The 14,165-nt window shown below is 47.0% G+C and overlaps 4 protein-coding genes across 4 annotated transcripts; 2 read left to right on the top strand and 2 right to left on the bottom strand.

Annotated features, from left to right (window-relative positions):
- Positions 1–4,744: 4,744 nt before the first annotated feature.
- On the top strand, positions 4,745–6,009 carry BKA55DRAFT_599456 (kinase-like domain-containing protein; the record flags this gene model as incomplete). Its single annotated transcript, XM_046196394.1, has 5 exons — positions 4,745–4,816; positions 4,901–5,081; positions 5,138–5,233; positions 5,328–5,537; positions 5,588–6,009. 5 exons carry the CDS (start codon positions 4,745–4,747, stop codon positions 6,007–6,009), a joined length of 981 nt encoding a protein of 326 aa, XP_046042232.1.
- A 1,287-nt stretch (positions 6,010–7,296) lies between these two features.
- On the bottom strand, positions 7,297–9,318 carry BKA55DRAFT_599455 (uncharacterized protein; the record flags this gene model as incomplete). The annotated part of the gene is made up of 9 exons (XM_046196393.1): positions 7,297–7,334; positions 7,396–7,631; positions 7,687–7,789; positions 7,844–8,118; positions 8,180–8,301; positions 8,355–8,412; positions 8,464–8,595; positions 8,646–8,734; positions 8,782–9,318. 9 exons carry the CDS (start codon positions 9,316–9,318, stop codon positions 7,297–7,299), a joined length of 1,590 nt encoding a protein of 529 aa, XP_046042231.1.
- A 1,717-nt stretch (positions 9,319–11,035) lies between these two features.
- Positions 11,036–12,669, bottom strand: BKA55DRAFT_584726 (uncharacterized protein). Its single transcript, XM_046194375.1, has one exon. The coding sequence runs from the start codon at positions 12,456–12,458 to the stop codon at positions 11,364–11,366; it is 1,095 nt and encodes a 364-aa protein (XP_046042230.1). The 5' UTR covers positions 12,459–12,669; the 3' UTR covers positions 11,036–11,363.
- A 472-nt stretch (positions 12,670–13,141) lies between these two features.
- On the top strand, positions 13,142–14,150 carry BKA55DRAFT_697377 (glycosyltransferase family 8 protein; the record flags this gene model as incomplete). The annotated part of the gene is made up of 2 exons (XM_046200374.1): positions 13,142–13,178; positions 13,243–14,150. The coding sequence occupies 2 exons, from the start codon at positions 13,142–13,144 to the stop codon at positions 14,148–14,150; spliced, it is 945 nt and encodes a 314-aa protein (XP_046042229.1).
- Between the last annotated feature and the right edge of the window lie 15 nt (positions 14,151–14,165).

Genomic DNA, 14,165 nt, shown 5'->3' with positions numbered 1-14,165 from the left:
GCAGTCTGCCTTGTTGGGGCCTAACATGCGGCCTGGGAGCCTCGCCGAGAGCCTTGTTGGGTATTTATGCATAAACGGCTGATTACAGGAATATCGTGATCTTACGTATAATTCCACTCTTCTTGTTCCCAAACTTGTCAAACTCCCACAAAATGGAAGTCACTGGCCTAGCCGTTGGAGTTGTCGGACTCGCAGGTCTTTTCAGTACTTGTTTAGACTCACTTTCCAGATTTCAGTCTTACCGCGAGTCGAATGCCGAGGCCCATGTATTGAATACGCGTTTCCAAGCCGCTAGAACTCGATTTGAGCAATGGGGAGTCAGCGTTGGATTCTCCCATGGGCGGCTACAGCCAAATCACCATCGTGGACTCGATAACAAAAAGACGGCAAATGTGATTGAGGACATTCTTCACATCATCGCAAAGGAAATCTGCGACGAGGCAACTCTTTACAGAACTCGCACCGGGCACCGGTTCCAGAATGGACAACTGGGAGGTCCAACACAGTCAAGAAGCAAGCGGTTGAAATGGGCCCTTTGGGGTAAAGGGAATCGCAACGGGCAGGTGGAAACCTTTGAGAAACTGGTACAGCAACTGCATAACCTGGTATCACTAGAGAACAAAGGGGAGCACTACGAAAAGCTCAAGACCGCAGCATGGGCAGATGATATTCGCCAGATGCTGAACAAGATCGAGGAAGGGATGAGATGTGAGGATTGTCACCTCAAACCGTTAAGTATGATTCAGCTAACATAAATAAGCTGAAATGCAGCGCGATATATATTCATGGCTCGGCAAATCACCTCCAAACGATAGATACGAAGATTCACTAAGTAAACGAGTTGACACAACATGCGAATGGATATTCGATAGACCTACGTTCAAGTCGTGGCTCTCACCAGAAGATCCGTCTAAGCCAAGCTTGCTCTGGATGAACGGGCCTGCAGGATTCGGAAAGACCGTTTTGTGTGCTCATATCGTTCATCATTTATCCGAAGCTCTGAATACACCCGTGGCACATTTCTTTTTCACGTCCGATCATGAAAGCCGAGAAGATCCATTTTTTGCTCTGCGATCATGGCAGTGTCAGGTTGCAGCCAAGAACAAAGATGCTTTCGAATGTATCCGTCGGGCCTGGGAAAATGACTCTTCTGAGAAGGCTTCTCGAAAAGTTCTTGTTGACTTATTCAAAGAAATAGTTACTGCAGTACCAGCTTGCGTATTCATTGCTGACGGGTTGGATGAATGTTCCCAGTTGGGGACTGGCGACTCGTCCGTTGCCAGGTTCTTACGAGACATCATGAATGCCATAACTAGCACTGACGTCAGACTTCTACTTGTTAGTCGGGACGAGCCAGAAATCAGAGAAGTCCTGGAACAGAACGAAGAGTTCTTTTCGGAGTATAGGATCGGTACGGGTGATGTTGGGGCCGATACAGCAGCCTTCTCGCAGTCCGTTGTTGATAGAAAGCTCTACAATAAGAGCGAGGACCTCCGGACAGCTATCTCAGAGGCCATGACAGCTCGGTGCGAAGGCCAGTTCCTGTGGATCAAGATGCAAGAGAAGTCTTTGCGGAATGGCATGAGCAAGAAACGACTCCATGAAGTGGTGGAGAATACACCTTCCGGCCTTGATCGCCTCTACGATCACAACTGGAAGAGAATCATAGATATGCCCGATTGGGATCGAGATCGAGCTTTTGCTCTTCTACGTTGGACTGCATTCACATTCCGGCCTCTTACTATCTACGCGGTGACCGAAGCTGTTCTAATCACTCAGTTTGAAGAACTTGATCCTGACGAGTACCCCGAGAATGTCAACGACGAGTATATCAGAACCGAGATAGTAGGACTCTGTGGTCCCCTCCTGGAAGTCCACAATCACCCTAAGTATTCATCACCTGGATATCGGACACTTCATATACCGCATTTCTCCGTCCGTCAATACCTTGCTGAAAATCTACCAGCACCTGCCTGGATGAAAGCAAACGACATACTGAACAGGCAATACGAAAAGGTACACCATACAGCCATATCACGAGCCTGTGTTCAATATCTGAGTTTGCCGCAAATTTGGGAAAAACATAGCCATCCTGATCTATGTGTTGCAGCATTCCTTGCCTATGCCGCTCACCTTTGGATGCGGCACGCCAAGTTAGGTTTCATGGATCCATCACTTCTTCAACTTTCGAAAGCCCTTCTACTAAAAGATAAGGTTCATTTCAAGTCCTTAGTTGACTACCTTGTGGAACATCAGGACACAAGCTTGACTGAGGTCTCAGTCTTCCAGCCGCAGCTTCGCCCTTTTGAATACGTGTTTTACGAAGGATGGATAAACATGGCAGATCATCTTATCGAAGATGCAGATGTCAATGAGATTGGTGCATTGGGGCGATCACCTATTTTTTCGGCGTGCCATTCCGGCTCAGCAGAATCAGTCAATATGCTTATTCGACACGGTGCTGACTTGAGCATCACTGATTCTCATGGCTTTACATGCCTTCAAGTAGCAGCCGCCCATGGTTTTGAAGACATTTTCAGGATCTTGGTGGAGTCGAAAGTCAAGTTGTCGCCACAGAGTCATTATGGCTCTACACCATTACATGTTGCCTCGAAAGGAGGCCACATCAAGTGTTACCAGTATTTACTGGAGCAAGGCGCCGATTTCACCATCAAAGATAGATCAGGTTGCAGTGTCGTGCACTACGCATGTTTTTACGCTGGCCGGGCTGAGCTACTAAGATTCATCCTTCAGAATGGGCCTGACACTTTTGCAACTGATCACCTTAACAACAGCATAATTTCACCACTCCTTGTTTTAAGTCTCTGTGGCGATATCGATATGGCCAAGGTTCTTTTTGAGTATGGGGCAGTATCTTCCCTGTTTGTTCCCAACTGTGATGGGGAGCTGCCGCTTCATGTCGCGGCATCAGAGGGTCATATCGAACTTGTGAAGCTGTTCCTAGAGCATGGTGCAGAAAAGACGCTGTCCTTTTCGAATACGGCTGGCTTTACGGCACTTCATGTTGCCTGCGGTGTGATAGGGCGCGATGAAATCATCAGTCTTCTTCTTCGCCCAGGAGTTGAACAGTCGCTACTAATGGAAAACGAAGTGGGGGACACGCCACTACATGTGGCGTCCGGAGCAGGATACTCCAGTTATGTGAAGTTGATACTTGAATACTCAGAGCCAGAGCACCAATGTCTCCTGGAAAAGAGAAACGGAAAACTCGAGACGCCTTTATATCTCGCATCTTCTTGTGGTCATGTAAATGTTGTCCGCGAATTGCTGAGCTACGGGGCTCAGACAACGCTCTCAATCTCAAATGAGATGAACAAGACGCCTTTGTTTATTGCATCATATAACGGACACACAGAGACCGTGAAGACACTACTAGAACATGGAGCAGAACCTAATCTCTGTGACAGCGACATTGGCATAATTAGTCCATTATATGCCGCATCTGTCAAGGGCTTTAGCGAAATTGTCAAAGAACTACTCTCCCACGGGGCAGGACAGACCATTTCAATTCCTGGTATATTGGGCGAAACACCATTACATGCCGCCGCGACTCACAACCGGGTTGAAGTATTGAAGCTCCTTCTAGAGGTTCCTGATGTCCTCGTTGATCAGAAGACCACGTATGGATTCACGCCCTTGTTCCACGCCTCAAGAAATGGAAATCACGATATTGTAAAACTACTTCTCTCCGCAGATTCGGTTGATAAAGACAGCGAGAGCTGGTTGGGACTGACTCCCTTATTCGCAGCCGTGGCGAATGGACATCTGGAGGTTACAAAACTGCTTCTCTTGAAAGGAGCCTATGTTCAACCCTGTATCAGTCTTGGACAGGACTTGCTCTGGTGGGCTAAACGTTCAAACAAGACGGACTTGACACATCTATTGGAAGCACATAAAGACCTCATCAGTACCTCCAGCGGGTCATACACCCCTCTACCTGGTCCATTCACCAATTTGGAGCCATTACCTCAGAATGCGGAGACTGTAGCCTGTGCGCCCGGGTTTTTCTGGTGTTGTGCTTGTACCTTAAGCGTACCGGAGGACCAATACTTCCATTGTGCCGAGTGCGACAATTCCTGCATGTTTCTTTGCTCGGAATGCTTTAGTCGAGGGTTTCAGTTGTGTCCGAGATTGCATGCTTTGGTTCCATACGAATCCGATGAATCGGACAGCTCGACGGCTCCGTAGATTCTGAGGAGTCATAGTTACTAAGTTCCATATTTTAATTATAAGCTCTCAGCTATAGATCTCAACTGTAAATAGCATATATAGGTCAAAATTTAGACTTTATACTATGATGCTTAAACAATTGCTACAGCATCAATAAACTTCGAAAATTCATATTTTACAATTTTACTAGGAATTCAAGATCTCCGCTAGTCACTTAGCAAGCATAAAACTCCAGGAGTGTTAATACCTAATCATCACAAGCATTAGCCCGAGCTATAAAGGGCCCAAGCTTGGAGGGATGCCTGAGGGCCAGATGGTCGAGTAGTACCTGTTACCCAGTTGAATCATTCATGAACCAATTCTCTAGTCAAGCGGTTATTTGCTCTCAAACAGCTTTGCTCCACTGATTTGTCAACCTCACCCATCCTAGCATCTTCATCCCAAACTCTGGCTCCTCCTCTAAATTCCAACCACTAGGATTATTAATGTTCTTCCCTCTCGCAAAGACTATTGCTACTTAGGCTACTCCTCAACACGAACGAACCTCTTTGCTATGAGTCTGACCGTACCTTGTGGTGACGTGGTTGATCGAGGTGATTTTGTCGGCTCGGATGACGAATATGAGGTCGAGGAAGTTGCCGAAGACCCCCAGCGTTACCTAGAGGGCCTTTACTAACCTATTTGCATCGGCGAAACCTTGGCCGACCAGTATCGAATTGAACAAAAGCTAGGCCACGGAGGGTTCTCAACCGTCTGGATGGCATACGACATGCTGGAGAAGAAAGATGTGGCGCTCAAGATTATGACGCCTGAAGAATCAAATGAGCATGAATATAATATTCAGAAGGAGATCATCAGGATCATTCAGGACACCTCCCATCTCGTACTTTGTCAAAACACGTTTCTCCTCCCTGGATCTCACGGGTTCTCGTCTTGCCCCTACAAGGCCCCAATCTTCGGGATCATCGCCGTCAGAAGCCAGTGCGCACCCAAATGTCAGCTGCAAAGCAACTATTACAAGCCATCAGCCACCTGCATGATAGTGGAATTGTGCACAGAGGCCAGTAAACTTATGGCCGCCCTCCCATACATCAAACGTCGATTCTCAGTAATGAATGAGCTAATTCAATTCGCAGACTTGAGCAGTGCAAACGTTATGTACAGTCTTCGACCCATCGACAACAGCAGTGTCACTGCAAAGTACCAATACATAGGACGCCCTAAGAAAATGCGTCTAGATCCCGACCTTTGGAATACAGGTGAACTAGTCATGCCAATGCTGGCCCATGAAAGCCTGATTGGAGACGACGTATCTCTCGGCGACTTTGGACTAGCACTCAAATCAGGTACTCCAGTCTCACAAAGCTGCAGTCACCTGCTATTTATTGCGCCCCAGAGAGAGTTCGTGACCAGGACCCGACCTTCGCCACTGATATGTGGAGTTACATATGTATTTTTGCCGAGCTATATATGGGCTATGCCCTCTTCTATGGCTTGGGGAACTCTTCAATAGTGTCTTATATAGTTCACACTTTAGGCCTTCTCCCTACTACATGGAGGGGGACTTACAAGGCCGGTGGCGCCGACAATGATTGGTGGTATGACCAGGGATATAAGCTAGATCCTTCGGCGTCACTTGAAGCCAAGGTATCACGGCTACGACCAGATATTGATGCAGTGGAGCGAGAGCTTGTGCTTTCCATGTGGCGGAAAGGGCTTTCATATCAGCCCCAGGATCGCCTAACTGCGAGTCAGTTGCTAGAGGATGTTTCTTTCAAGGCGCTTATGGAGATTTACGGAGTACAGGAACCTGCATAATAGTAGTCGAGATAATATACAGGTATTATCTGCACTATTTGTTTTTAATCTTTGCACTACCTACTTGTTATAGCGAGCTGTTTGCTTGGTTGTTGGTTAAGTATAGAGCAACTCTGCCTTGTCTGCTCCGTGCAACTTGTTACGGTTTCGCCATTATCATTTAGCGCTTTGATCCCTGCCATGACCCCCTGGTAGGGCCGATATGTTTTAAGGACGAACTTGTATTTAGAACCAACAGCCAAACTCGGCATTTACTTATTTGGGTAGTGACCAGCAGGCCAGTGAAAGGCCAACATTGTTTCAACCCAGTCACCCAAGGCAGAGCCAACAAGATGTCGCTAACCAATAGATTGTTATTTTCATGTAGATGGGACTCTCGGTGGCCCTCCCCTGATCCTTGCAAGGCCATGTGCAACAGTCCACTAACTCCCCTATTGCTTCATCGCCATAGACCTTGGCCTACCAGCTGTCATCGCTGCGGCGTCAGTTGGGTGGCATCACTCTCTATCGCTCTTTAGCATCCTGACCCAAAACATAAGCCGGGCCAACGTTTCTATGTACTCGCCGAGATAGCATATGAGAAAGGTCTCGGTCCTATTATGAGTGCATCTGGCGCGGAATCAACGACGTGGCAAAGTCTAGAGAAGGTGGTGTTTAAAAGAAAGAAACTGGAGGATAGCGGCTCAGAGGCAAGACTGAACCCTTTAATGATACCCACATCGCTGTATCTCCGTAGTAAATTTCAACTTCATGGACGAGATGGCATTCATCGTCCGGATTGACTCATTTTCCGAGATATGCATACTCGTAGGTACGCAATTGTGATCTATTCAGCTACCTGCGCCGTTGGGCAATCTCACCCTACACTACCTAGCGATTTACATACTCACGATGCTAACTCCATCCTATAGGGGTATTAAATTTACGCTGCATGGTGATTGATATGTTCACAGGGCGACTAGCCAGGCACCTTAGCATATAAGCAGTACTTATAAAGACGTTTATAGAGTAAAAATCATGAAAAAGATTAGAAAACATTCTATGTCTATTTTCAATTCTATACACATATTCTCTATTAAACACATAAAGACGTAGGCATTATTTGGCAAACACAAAGGAAATAACAGCCCCAAGAAACTCGCACCATATATCCGATATTAATAAAGCGACAGACATTAGGAGAAGTGTGTTATGCTGTTTATAATGAAAACATAAGAGAGATAGTTAGCGTTGAGGCATTAAGGTGCATTAAGGCAGCGGACAGAGTTGCCTCGAGGGATGGAAAGCTCAGAAGTCCCAGAGTGTGCCGAAAGCGTGCATTCCCTCTAAATCAATCATTAGCTATCAGCGAAACTCATGAAAAAATTAGGATAGAGTTGCACGAACCTTCACGGCATCCTTGCATCATCTCATCGTTACCCTTCATGTTAGACGTGATAAAGATCACCTCGGCACCAAAATTGTTCCAAGTGTCTCTTAGAAGCTGCATTGTATCCGGTCGACCGCCGCGCTCCTTGGTATCCCATAGTATCATTCGATCAGGCTCAATGTTATCGTGGATAAGACGCGAAATCGTCGATCCGAAGGTATTTCTCTGGTCAGAGCCTATCCAGATGAGGAACCTTGGATAGACTGTTAACAAAAGCCGGTATTGACTAGCATTATGGGCATGCGTACCAGTTTTTGCTTTGAATGCATGTTGACAGAGCGGCGCCAATACCTGTTCCAGTGCAGACGCGAATACCCCTGTTGAACATGGCAGAAGCGTGGCCGATTCCGGCTACACACTATTAGTACAGTTGATAGCATAGGCTACCTGGCAAGTAATTCATACCGAACTTCAACTCTCTTGTCCAGATCTTTGTAGGCGGATTCGCAACAAGACTCTTAGTGAAATCACCCTGGACACCGCAAACCATATAATGGTAAGGGGAATGGCGTCCTTCACTGATGATACCGAAAGCGTGATACTCCATCAATGCTGAACGGCCAATGCGTCCAAGAAGACCTTGCTGCATTCCCCTATTGAAACGAAGGACGGCAACCTTGGACGAGGGTATCTCTACTTCAACGGGGACCTGTCGGATTGTGACCCAAGGGAGCGCGATTCTGGAGGATGTAAGTGTCAGTAGTTACACTTTCGGAGGCTGGTAAATGTGGAATATCTCACAAGATCGTCATGAAAATGGTAAACCAGATGTTTTCCGTGGTTATCAAAGATTGTGCATTGGAACTATCTTTACCACTGTTGGCATCGTATGCGTTACTCAAGACAACGAAAGACCACGTCGCCTATACCCCAGTCAGCACGATCAACCTACAAAGATATTTGGATTATGACTTACAGCTAAGCCTAACCAACCAGCGAATCGGTGGTACCTCTCAAAGATATTGTGGTGGTTACTGAAGAAGGAGATGAGTACGGTTCGCTTGGCGAGGCAAGCTTTGACTCACTTTCGAACCCATGGGAATGCACTCAGCACGGATATTATGATGAAGACGACGGTGACGATCCCGCTGATGAGTACATCCGGGTGACGGATGCTGCGGTGACTGAGAATCTGTACAATGTAATACACCAGCCAACTACAACAAGTCAGCAACTAAATGAAAGCATGTATAGAAGGATTTCTTACGCAGTGCCAGAGAGTGCACAGCCCGAGTGTACTCCCCCAACATGTTGCAGAAACGATGCTGCCATCAACTTCATTCTTATCGGAGCCCACTGTGAGATGTTAGCAGAATCAAATCATCGTAGCTTATCTGACATACACTTCTCAGGCCGTAAATAAAAACCATATAGAGTATTCGGAAAAACAGCTCGTTCCGCATCAAGATAGCAAAGAGCAGGTTTCCAAGAACCATAGCACCAAGATGGTTCTGCGCATATTGGAACTGACCAACGCTGGTGAGGATAATACCAATCAGGTTAAGAGTGACAACGAAAGTGAACAGCCGCTTATATGTGTTGAACCACAGTACGAAAAGGGTACTTCTTCTGGGTTCCTGCTTCTTTGGCGGCGGCGGTGCGATCTTTTGTTTAGGCAGGATTGGCAACGAGGAGTCCGATTTGCAAGAGTTGTGAAAGGACGAAGTCGACTGGGTAGCGGACCACATGTTTCCCTCGTGAACTGGAGGAAAGGCGGTAAGGCGGCCATCCTCGACACCCGCTTTATCAGATGCATGCACTTTACTCAGTGGTGAAAGTCTTATTTCTGAGCTATCATGTTGACCCTTCTCTGCATCGTTAAACTCACGGTTGAAGCTGGTCTCCGACGGGGTCTCCTGATAAGGGAATCGGAAACTCATGGTGACGGGGGATAAGGGGGGGCTAAAGGTGAGCTAAGAAGTGATCAGGACGAGCTAAAACCCAGACAGAGATTTAAAAGACTCTGATTTATCAGTGATACAACTTATGGCCTTGTAACCATTCGGCCGGGATGCATGTTATATAACTATCCTGTTCAACCCATGAACCGAGGCTACTACCTCACTGTCAAGAAAGTAAAGTTTTATGCGTCATCTGTCTACGTGTAGGCTACGGACTGTGTGAAGCGTATTCTCTGATATGCTATTTAAAGTTGACTCTCGCTGAGAACCGAAGTTTATCGCGTGCCTTTCCCTCGTGTTTAATACAGGGCGCGGGCTGAGGCTCTGGGCGCATGCATACGCCGACAGGGGAGCAGAGCCGCCCCCACGGGACGGACTTATCATGACCAGTACAGGAATGGCTTATCCGTAAGGTACGCAGCTGAAAGTGTTGGACGGGTAGACAAGGCCGATAGACCAGGGTAACGGTTCCAAGCTGGCGGTACATCGTTGGATTTCTTCATGCGTCTTACATGCGGCGCTTATTATCGCCATATACGGCTATTTAAGCGAGAAACACTCCAATGACATTTTGACTGCACGTATAAATTGTTTATTTTGTAGCATTTAATTTAAACTGCCGATGTGGGATAACGGGCTCCGAGGACGGTAATATTACGATGTAGCATTTTGGAGGTCAAAGTAAGACTTTAGTTCTGCACTTTACTTATGATCCCGAATTCCGACAGCTCCACTATAGTAAATGCCGGATTACTATTCCATATTCAGGAACACGCAATGGAGAACCCCACCTAACGTTAAATAATGGATACATAAGATTTCGATCCGCACATATAAAATGCAAATTTCATTACAGACAAGAAGCAATAGGTCGTTTGTTGGAGAGCGGCTCTGAGAACAGAACTCTATATAATTACTGAGCTTCTTCTCTCTGCGTGGTACTCCCACGTCGGCAATTAGCTGAAGCCTGAACTTCAACCTGTTAGCTGTACAGAAGCTGAAGTCATATACTGACTTGGCCAATCCTACTCAGCGCACTTACCTTGACTGTTTCTATTTAACATCGATTCTTTAAAGTTAGCTGCTAGTTGAAACTTTTGGTTTGTTTATACATGTTTCATCCGGCGGCCCGTAGGAAGGGTAATGTCCCCTGCTAGGCTGAACTATCTATAGTTGCTATCGTATTATACCCGGAGACGGCAGATGTACCTTGGGTCGTCAGCTACCGACAGTATGCATGCAGATCGAAAAGGGGCCCGCTCAAGCTCGATGCCCCAGCCTAAGGCGCTGTCCTTCAACCTGCGCCTAGCCCTACAGTAGCTTCGTAAAGCACATCATTTAATACGCCAACGCAAGCCGTAGGACCCGAGGTACAATGCAACGGCAATCTACGTCATGCATCTTTGGGGAAAGCCACCGCCGCAAAAGCACTCAAGGCGGTCAGGGCGATGCTTTATAGAGGAGGAAGCTGCCTAATTCCGCGGTCTCCGGGAAAGCTTTCCACGACTTCACCCTAGCGGTAGTATACAGTGGTCTTGGGCAGGAAGAAACCGTTAATGCCTGTTTCTGTTACGAGAGGCAGCCAAGGCTCAAAACATAAATTTATTTGCAAACTGAGGATGTAGGTTGTATGGCACTGTAGCTTCTGAGCTGTAAAAGGTGCAGCGAGCAATTCGGGGCCCGCGCGTTGAGTCAAGGCACATAAAATGGCTCAGCAGCTGAAGACAAACCGACTAACCTTGGAGTTTCTATCTTGGCAACTACTCCAAAACATTCATGCCATAGGCCAACGAGTGCTCAATGAAGATGCGGCGATTCTTGCTAACGAGATCACCGAACTGCTTATCAGCACTTCCTCGCTGAGTTGCATTCGGGCTCTAAGGAGGTCTGTGCTAAAATACAAGGTGGATATCATCCTAGCGGCCGCTAAGTCCCAACGCTTTGGGTGCCAGGAACTGCCGTTGATCTGCACCATCGAACCTTCGTACCACGTAAGCCTTGCATCTCCTCGGATCTTTGATTCTCTATGAGGACGAGGACATATTCTTGCCGCTGCTTAGCAATTCCGTAATCTTGTTCAGGGCTTGTTCATCTCCTTCTTTTGTTTCAGCTAGCTCCTCGTCAACCCAGCCTCGTGTATACCCGCCCCCAAAATCAATCAGCCATGCATTGTCCTTCTCGTCAATGATAATATTGCTAGGTTTTCCGTCTCCCCAGATCAATCCGTGCTGATGAAGACTCTCTATGGTTTGGCGGATCTGGGAAGCCCATTTTTGCTTCTTCTGTGTCGTGGAAGAAGTGATAATATCGCTAAGTCTGTGCCCAGGTACCCACTGTCGAAGAAATCCCAAGATCTGTTTGGTATCCTTATGATGGATATATCCAAGGAGCCGAGGGACCTGTAATGTATTCGGTGGGAAGGTCTTGAGCACCTTGCGAAGACATTCAAACTCCCGTCCCTCACTGGTACTAAAGAGCCCGTTTGGTTCACCACTCGCCTTGCAGAACATGTCTCGTCCTTGCACTCGAACGGCAGCCGTAACAGTCCTTGCGCCACATAAAAACACCTCGGTCACCGTGACTTCCTCGGGTATATAGCGAGGCAAATCTTGGCAGATCTCCAACTCTTCTTGGTAGCCTTGGTCGATGGCAGGGTCGACAGTATGAATGGTGTGTGTTTCACTGGAGCTGATGGGTATAATGGAGACACTACCAGTAGGATTAGGAGCCGCCAAACGAAAGTAGAAGAATGGAGGGAATAAGAAGTGATGCAGAGATTTGTTGTTTTGAGCCGGTGCTTCATGCGAAGATATCAGCTTAGAGAAAACTGGTCTTCCAGCGTCAAGAATAACGGCGAAGACCTCATCCACAAGCTCCTCATACTCGTCGTTGTCCCGGCACGCGGTGGCCTTATCGATGAGATCAATAAGATGGTCCTGAAGTGGTCGGTCTTCTTGTCTTTGTGTGTCCTTTGTAGATGATCCGTTGCTAGGAAATATGGAGACAGAAATCAGGCTCCCATTGAAGGTAAATACCATATCTACACCATCTCCAACGCCACTATGAAGTTCGTTGACGGCGAGATGTTCCATTGCCTCTATTTCTGCTAGGTCGCCCATGCTTCGAGCCTATGAAATCAGAATGTGTACGTGAGGAGGTTATAGGGATGGTTAATAACTGCGGGGCGGGGTATAGACCTGAGGCATACGATAAGCATGCATCGTGAAGAATGTTGTGAAACCGTGATTCAAGTCAATTAGTAAGCGGCCCTACTACGGAAAAGCCACAAGGCCAAGGTCAATATGGCAAGACAGTTATTCCGTTGCAGCGTGGACTGCAAAGTGACAATCCAACGGAAATATCATAAAGGCTGACTTGTTATTATTAGCATTGAACTTTAGCTGATCCGATGCCAAGCAGTGTACAGCGATCGGTGAGAGATTGCCAAGAGATAATCTCCAATAGCGCATCTTTCAGCTGCGCCATTTCCTGCCACTGAGACAATGTTGGACATAGAAATACCAACTTTGGGATAAGGCGCATGTAAATGTGGAGTTGGTTTGGCTTTTAGTATCAGATCGCCATAGAAACCAGCCACTTCGATTCCCGTCCGAAACAGCCGTGTGTACTAAGTTTGTGCAGCAAACTCTAATAACTGCCGATACTTGCTTATAAACAACATGCGGCCGCCTTTCATCTTGTTAGGGTTCTTCTCTAGATTGATCATTTGACAATTGGCCTGTTTAGTTGGAGTTCTTGACGTGGATTCTGTCGTGAGCAGAATCTTACTATTTCAGTGATAATGGTCTCTGAAAACAATGCCGCTTTCCCTCCAAAAGGTTTGTAATTGTTTAGACAAGGGGCCAGGCTACTCTTTACATTACTTTACTGATAATCATTCAGTCTGGGCAACTCTGGTGACGAACGATGACTATCTCAAGGGCGTACTGACACTCAACTACCGTCTACGATGCGTCAAATCAAGATATCCACTGCTAGTTCTCTATACCAGTTCATTATCTCAAACCAGCGTCGACTCCCTCAAGCGCCGCAACATACCGACTCGCGAAGTTCCAAAACTCGCGCCAACCACTGCAAAGGATTACACAGATGACCCACGGTTCAATGAATGCTGGACGAAACTAATCGCCTTCTCACTCACGGACTACGCACGAATAGTTCTTCTTGACTCAGATATGCTACCACTTCAGAATATGGATGAACTCATGGATCTCCAGCTCGATTCACCCTCACTAAGCGGATCTGGAGATGCGGCTCGCAGTAAAAGGGTGTTTGCTGCTTGTCATGCGTGTACTTGCAATCCCTTACGAAAGCCGCACTATCCGCCAAACTGGAAACCTGAGAATTGCGCTTTTACATCACAGCATGCTGCACCAGAAATCGCTCAAACGACTGGGGCAGATATCTCCACAGGATTGGGCAAACTCAACAGCGGGCTCCTCGTCATCAATCCATCCAAGGCCATTTTCGATCAGATTATCGCCAAGATGGACGAGGCAGGCTTAGACTACCAGTTTCCGGACCAGGACCTCTTGGCAGATCTTTTCAAAGGTCGTTGGGTTGCATTACCATACATTTACAACGCCTTAAAGACGATGCGGGAACCAAGTGTGCACGGCGCCATATGGTGTGATGATAAGGTCAAGAATGTTCATTACATTCTCAGTCCTAAGCCTTGGGATGAGCTTGGGCCAGATGGGACGTGGAAGGAGGTCAAACCTATCCATAAGTGGTGGATTGACGCGTATAAGTCAATGCGTGCAGAGGAAAAGACACTAGGAATCTCTTGACTACAATATTCTCGT

The sequence above is a fragment of the Fusarium redolens genome (assembly GCF_020744475.1).
Source record: "Fusarium redolens strain MPI-CAGE-AT-0023 chromosome Unknown BKA55scaffold_27, whole genome shotgun sequence".
Taxonomy (NCBI): domain Eukaryota; kingdom Fungi; phylum Ascomycota; class Sordariomycetes; order Hypocreales; family Nectriaceae; genus Fusarium; species Fusarium redolens.
This window is presented reverse-complemented; position numbering and strand designations above follow the sequence as displayed.

Bases quoted from the DNA above. Each gene is read 5' to 3' on its own strand.
- BKA55DRAFT_584726 (XM_046194375.1), bottom strand. From the start codon at position 12,458: ATGGGCGACCTAGCAGAAATAGAGGCAATGGAACATCTCGCCGTCAAC.